Source organism: Nansenia antarctica (genome assembly GCF_963989245.1).
Source record: "Nansenia antarctica genome assembly, chromosome: 3".
Classification (NCBI taxonomy): Eukaryota; Metazoa; Chordata; class Actinopteri; order Argentiniformes; family Microstomatidae; genus Nansenia; species Nansenia antarctica.
In genome coordinates this window covers 83,348,656-83,356,155 of record NC_137688.1, presented here as the reverse complement: position 1 = coordinate 83,356,155, position 7,500 = coordinate 83,348,656, and the positions used below count along the sequence as shown (strand labels likewise).

Here is a 7,500-nt window from a genome sequence, read left to right as displayed (position 1 = left end):
GATGAGCTCTGTCCTACTGAACCCTGGGAAGATGAGTTTTTGTCTTTCAGATCGACTGTTTCTTGCTGCTATGTTCGCACTGTATGATGTTCGTGCTGTATGATTCTAAATCAAATCAAATCAAACTTTATTTGTACAGTGCATTTCTCACAAAAAATAAAACAATAACTAAACAGGGACAATTCCTGTGGAAATTGTGAAGTGTGCTTGCCCCTCACAGCCAGTAGGGGGCAGGTCAGTGGCCTCTGGGCCAACCCCCTGCACCCAGGCCACCCCCCTGCACCCCCTGGTGAAGACCGCGTTCCCCTAGCTCACCCAGAGGCCAAGTTGTGGGGTGTGTGTGTGTGTGTGTGTGTGTGTGTGTGTGTGTGTGTGCGCGCGTGTGTGTGTGTGTGTGTGTGTGTGTGCGCGTGTGTGTGTATGTGTGAGTGAGTGCTACTGCAAGCACACTTAATGAAGATAAAACAACATTTCTGAAGGACTGTGTGTTCCTTGTTGTGTCTCCAGGGCGACCACCGTGGACCACCGCATCCCCCCCACCGTCTGGGAGGCTAACTGCAGCACCGCGTACTGCTCCTACCCCACCTCCAGCCAGGGACCGGGCCAGGGAACGGGCCAGGGAACGGGCCAGGGACCGGGCCAGGGAACGGGCCAGAGACCGGACTTCAGGCAGAACTCTGTGCCCATACACCAGCAGGTCCTGATCCTGACCGCCACAGGACACAGGAAGTGCTATGTGGCCTCCTTCCTGTCCGTGTCTGTGGGCTGCACCTGTGTGTTTGCTCAGAGCTCCTGAGATACAGTAGTGTCTTTGTTGTTTATCTGGATCAATCAATCAATCAATCAATCAGACATTATGTATATAGTAGTCATGCATTGAATGCAACTCCAAGTACTGAACGTAAAAACAAGAATAAATAATCTACAATACAATAAAACATTGTTGTTGTTGGATGTTGAAATAAAATGTGATTTGATTTGATTTGATTTGAATGTTATTTTCCAATCCAGAGTAGAGTATGTGGACATTAATCCAGATATTTGGCTTTCTGTATTTTTTCTACGGAGACTGATAAGTATGCCTGGTCTGAAATGTGGGAATACTCTATAAGGTAAAGGACAGATATCTAAAGTATCATGTTGTTTCTGAAAAATTTATTTTTCAACCCCAATTGCCGGAAATCCAAAAAGATATCCAGTATAGGCTACAGTGCCCTGCGTAAGTAATTAATAAGTAATAAGTAATTAGTCATTCGTTTTTTCTTTCTGTTGGCTTTACATTACAACGGTTTGGGTTTGAAATCAAACAATTATTATGAGGTCAAAGTAGAGATACTCAGGTTTTATTTGATGGTACTTAATGTACATTTTGGTTGCACCGTTCAGAAATTAGAACACTTGTTATGCTAGTTCCTCCATTTCAGCCACAATGGGGCGGCTGTGGCTCAGGAGGTAGAGCCGGCGTCTAATGATCGCAAGATCTGTGGTTCGGTTTGATCCCTGGCTGGCCATGTGTCGAGGTGTCCTTGAGCAAGACACTGAACCCCAAATTGCTCCCAATGAGCGGGCCGGCGTCTTGCATGGTAGCTTGCCGCCATTGGTGTGTGAATGTGTGTGTGCATGGGTGAATGAGAGGCCATTGTAAAGCGCTTTGGAATAGCGCGCTATGTAAGTCAGTCCATTAAGTCAGGCCTATTTCAATAAACAATAGAATTACTTCAGCAGAAGGAATGCGAACCGGCAGACATTTAGAGGGAAATCTCCGGATGCGATTTAAAGAATGTCTCATGACTGGTATTCCTCGTGGTCTGTTGTTTCTGTTTGGGTGAAAAAAAAACATAATTGGGCATAGTTCCTTACATTCATTAAGAGACTCGTTGCTGAAGCTAAGAGACTGCGTGTCTGTGAGAGAGAGAGAGAGTGTGTGCGTCGTGCACATCATGCAGCACATGCGTGTGCGTGTCTGTGTGTGTGTGTGCGTGTGCGTGCTTGAGTGTGTGTGTGTGTGTGTGTGTGTGTGTGTGTACATGCGTGCTTGAGTGTCTGTGTGTGTGTGTGTGTGTGCGTGTGCGTGCTTGAGTGTCTGTGTGTGTGTGTGTGTATGTGTGTGTGTGTGTGTGTGTGTGTGTGTGTGTGTGCGCGTGCATGCTTGAGTGTCTGTGTGTGTGTGTGTGTGTGTGTGTGTGTGTGTGTGTGTTTGTTTGTGTGTGCGTCTGTGTGTGTGACACTGACTTAGGAGACTGAGAGGTGGCCAAGCAAAATACGTTGATTTCTCTTGGTGCTCCAGGACTGTTAAGCAGGGAGAACGATGTCGGAGCTCTCTGTGAGTGAACGGTTGTTGGCACACATGAGGTGGTTAAAGTAGTGGAGGGTTAGGGAAACAGCAAGGAGAGGAAGAGAACTTCAGGTGAGTTCATTTGGACCTTCACTCACCTGTGAAATGACAGCCTAGGCTGGTTTACTTCTGAATGAATGAATGGTCTTTATTGTCATTGATATAGTACAGGTACCAAACAACGACATTTGGGATTCTACGTTCTAGAGAGGCTTTCAAAACTTCAATCATACAGTTTTGAATCATTGAGGTCTGCGACATTACCAATGCTGCCAATCTGATTTAAAGGGATCTTTCAGCCTATTTTCAGCAGCACTACTTCTTGTAGCTGTTTACAAAATGTACTATACTTTGCACTTACCATATTTCTGCTCATTGAACATACCACATACATATCTTTTTGATATACCCTCTATTTATACATCTGTACATACCATACTGTACATAGCTACGTTAAATGTACATAGATACGTTAACTGTACATAGCTACCTTAACTGTACATAGCTACTTTAACTGTACATATCTACCTTAAATGTACATAGCTACCTTAACTGTACATAGCTACCTTCACTGTACATAGCTACCTTAACTGTACTTAGCTACCATAACTGTACATATCTACCATAACTGTACATATCTACCTTAACTGTACATATCTACCTTAACTGTACATATCTACCTTAACTGTACATAGCTACCTTAACTGTACATAGCTACCTTAACTGTACATTGCTACCTTAACTGTACATAGATACCTTAACTGTACATATCTACCTTAACTGTACATATCTACCTTAACTGTACATAGCTACCTTAAGTGTACATATCTACCTTAACTGTACATATCTACCTTAACTGTACATAGATACCTTAACTGTACATATCTACCTTAACTGTACATATCTACCTTAACTGTACATAGCTACCTTAACTGTACATAGCTACCTTAACTGTACATATCTACCTTAACTGTACATATCTACCTTAACTGTACATATCTACCTTAACTGTACATAGATACCTTAACTGTACATATCTACCTTAACTGTACATATCTACCTTAACTGTACATAGCTACCTTAACTGTACATAGCTACCTTAACTGTACATTGCTACCTTAACTGTACATAGATACCTTAACTGTACATATCTACCTTAACTGTACATAGCTACCTTAACTGTACATATCTACCTTAACTGTACATATCTACCTTAACTGTACATAGATACCTTAACTGTACATATCTACCTTAACTGTACATATCTACCTTAACTGTACATAGCTACCTTAACTGTACATATCTACCATAACTGTACATAGATACCTTAACTGTACATATCTACCGTAACTGTACATATCTACCTTAACTGTACATAGCTACCTTAACTGTACATAGCTACCTTAACTGTACATAGCTACCTTAACTGTTCTTAGCTACCATAACTGTAGATAGATACCTTAACTGTACATATCTACCTTAACTGTACATAGCTACCTTAACTGTACATATCTACCTTAACTGTACATAGCTACCTTAACTGTACATAGCTACCTTAACTGTACATAGCTACCTTAACTGTTCTTAGCTACCATAACTGTACATAGATACCTTAACTGTACATTGCTACCTTAACTGTACATAGCTACCTTAACTGTACATAGCTACCTTAACTGTACATATCTACCTTAACTGTTCTTAGCTGCCCTAACTGTACATAGCTCATAACTGTATATACCTATAACTACCGTACTTGCCATACTGTACCTATTACAGTTGAGGTTTTATATCTGGTTAGATGCTAAACTGCATTTCCTTGTCTGGTACTTGTACTCTGCAATAACAATAAAGTTGAATCTAATCTAATATAATATAATATAATATAACATTCAGGTGAAATATCATCTTATCTTGAGTTGTCGTCATAGTCCAGTTGTGAAAGTTTCTCCAGGTCTTTGTTATCTAACAGTTAGCAACGCCGTCTCCAACTGACAGGATCCCGGCGGTAACTAGCTTAGCATCACTGACGCTACCAACCTGAATCTCCTCATAGAAACGTCAAACAAAGTTAGATCAATAAAAACATTGTCTCAATAAGTGAGGCTCTCCGTTTAAAGTGAGTGTCCGTCGGCAAACCGTTACACAAATGGGGCTGGGAGGCCACAGATACTGTCGACAACAGGGGCGGCGCTAGGGGGTGGCTACTGGGGCTCAAGCCCCGGATGTTTTCTGAAAAGCCCCGAATGTTTTACTTAAAAAAATATATATAAATCTCGTGAGTAACGTGCAGTACCGGAGTCCAACAGAGAGGCAGCAGCTGCGCGACATTAGCCTGCATACTGCGTAGCCTACCCTGCCCTGAAGAAGAAGTGATCTCAATCAGTGCAAAATTGTAAGGATGGATATCCGAAAGTTGTTTTCAACAAAACAAGCGCCAAGAACTGTTGCAGCAGCCGTATCAGCAGCTGACAACAATGACATCCCCAGCAGTGATGACATAGATGATGTTTCAGGTTTGTGAATCTTATTAGAAAGGTGACTGACTCACTGACACTACTTTTCCGGTTTGCTAATGCTAGCTGGCTATCATAACATAACGTTATGTTATAATGAAAATGAAACATAGCAAGGTACTGTTACGGTACATGGTAAGAAATCAAACAAAGGATAATACTTATACAAATAAAGTGAATAACAGGCTGATAGTCTTTGATATCTGCACTCTGGTTGACTGAGTAACAAGTGAAAAAGAATGATGTAACGTTAATGTTACAGCTAGTAAACATGGAGTAACCACATTAAGTATGCCCTTATGGTAGTATGTATGTATACAGAACATGACTCAAATCTATCCTAAGATGTAACGCTAACTAACTAAGTTTGTTTAATGTCCCAGGGGGGATTTGATTTCACAGTACTATACACAGGCCAACAATACATGTAATATATCATCATATAACACAGGACAAGACTCTAAATACAATATAAGTGGTGAGCACAGAGTCTGCCCTGATATACATACTGTAACATAACTAGCCTCAGCCCATCAATTATGTAATTCTATACAAATATAAATGATGGTGACTGGCAGGGGGAGCTACGTGTGCTGACCTCCCTCTGTGCCCAGAACCACCACAATTAGTTTGCTTCATTAAAGGGTGTGAATGTATATGTGTTCTCCAGTGCCTTTTGTCCGCTTTAAGGTGGTGGTAAGTTGAAGGTTGAAGGCAAAATTTTCCGGCGCGCTCTGCGCGCACATTATATTCTCCCTCTGGGCTAAGCCCCGGAACTCCTACGATCCTAAATCCGCCCCTGGTCGACAACTAGGTCATGTTCTCACATGAAAGTCCCAATCAGGACCCGGAGCAAGTGGATGAGTTTGCAAGATTGTTGCATGAATTATTTCTCTGATTTGCATTCTCACAGCCCTTTATGTAAACGAAGTAACATACGCAATCGAAGCAACAGACGTGGTAGTTGATTGGTCCGGAAATTTTAAAATTGCCCGTTCGTCCCGCTCTTATCCAGATCAACACGCATGCGCTGTTGTTTTCCTATGGACTGCCTCAATGCGTCGTTTCTAACCGGAGCGAAACCACCCTTTTCAAGCGGAGCATCCGTTGGTTCTTTGCTCCGGGAGTGACTTCGAATGCGTGTTCTCACAGCTCCAAACAACGCAGAGCAAAGCGAATTTTATCCTAAACTCTGTTTCAAGTGAAGCAAATGTTCTAGTGAGAACACACCCTTAGAGAAGGATTGGCGCAACGAGTTTGGCATCGCCAGTGGCCCAGACAAAAACCCTTTAGGGGGGTGGATACTTAATTTTAATTAATTTAATAAATTTTGCCATTTAGCAGACGCTTTTATCCAAAGCGACTTACAATTACGAATTACAGGGACATTCCCCCTGGAGTAACTGAGGGCTAAGTGCCTTACCCAAGGGCACTCTAGTAGTGGTGTGGTTTCAGCCGGGATTTGAACTCACAACCTTCCGATCCCAAGTCCAACTCACTATCCACTAGACCACCACTACCCCCAAGGATACTTGCGGACAACCCCCGAGAATCTCAGTGCAGAGACGGGGCTGTCTCTGGGCCTCGAGATGAATTCAAACTGGCTTGGTGGTTTGTTTTCTGTCGCTATCAGAGCCAGTTGTTTATTTCTAAACCTAAGTCAGCGTGATCCAAAACGTTTAATGTGGAACCATTACACCACAACAACCACTACAGTATGAAGTGGATCTGTGTTTCTGTTAGGTCTTTGTGAGGTCGAATTTGAATCAACAAACTTGAGGTCGTAGACACATTTTGTCAACAGCGGAGTGGATAGTAGCGTGTTGATTTGGTTATGACCTGGTTGCTTGGCGACAGTTATGAAAGGAGTGCTTTGTATGACCGTGGGTAGAGCAGAGGCCTGTGTCGTATGGGTCCACCAGTACTACTGTAGCTCTGTCTGTCAATGTCGACTACAAATCCGTCACACAGTTTCACATACAGCAGGGGAGGCTGGTGGAGGAGGTTACAATGTTACATTGACATCTATCCTACCCTCCTCCTCTCCCTCTCTCCCCCATCCTCCCGCTCCAGATCGACGTTGGCCTTAGGCACTGATCTAAGACCAGCTTTCCTAAAACTTCACCTCTTTTAACCCCTTAGGGAGAGGAAACACCAACTCACCTTGATTCCTACCCCCCCCCCCCCACACACACACACACCATGCCCAGTGTCTCCCTCTCCTGTCCCTCGCCTGGCCTCTCCCTCTCCCTGGGTCCCCTCTCCTCCTTCTTCCCCTCTCTCTCCTCCCTCCCCCACACCCTCCCCCACACCGACGTCCCCCCTCTCTTCCGCGAGCCCTACATCCTGTCCGGCTACCGGCCCCTGGGACTGCCCTGGCGCTGCTACGTCCTGAGCCTTTTCCAGATGCACAATGAGACCCTCAACGTGTGGAGCCACCTGGTGGCCGGAGTGTGCGTGGCGCTGCGGTTCTTGGTGTTTGCTGTGATCAGCGGAGGGGTACTGCAAAGCGTCTTGTTTGGGTCTGATTTGGGTTTGTGCAAGTGTGTATGAACTGTATGTGTCTGTATATCTATATAGTGTGTGTGTGTGTGTGTGTGCGCATGTGCGTGCGTGCTTGTGTGTGCGTGTGTGTGTGTTATAATACAGTAA

At 43.7% G+C, this 7,500-nt stretch overlaps 1 protein-coding gene across 1 annotated transcript in view; it reads left to right on the top strand.

Annotated features, from left to right (window-relative positions):
• Positions 1–7,140: 7,140 nt before the first annotated feature.
• The window catches only part of LOC308154519 (membrane progestin receptor beta-like), a gene marked incomplete at both ends in the record, with an annotated part of 3,327 nt that continues 2,967 nt past the window's right edge, over positions 7,141–7,500 (top strand). Inside the window, one exon of the mRNA XM_080527666.1 lies at positions 7,141–7,347. Coding sequence (XP_080383792.1) covers positions 7,141–7,347 — 207 coding nt within the window. The remainder of the gene's footprint in view (positions 7,348–7,500) is intronic.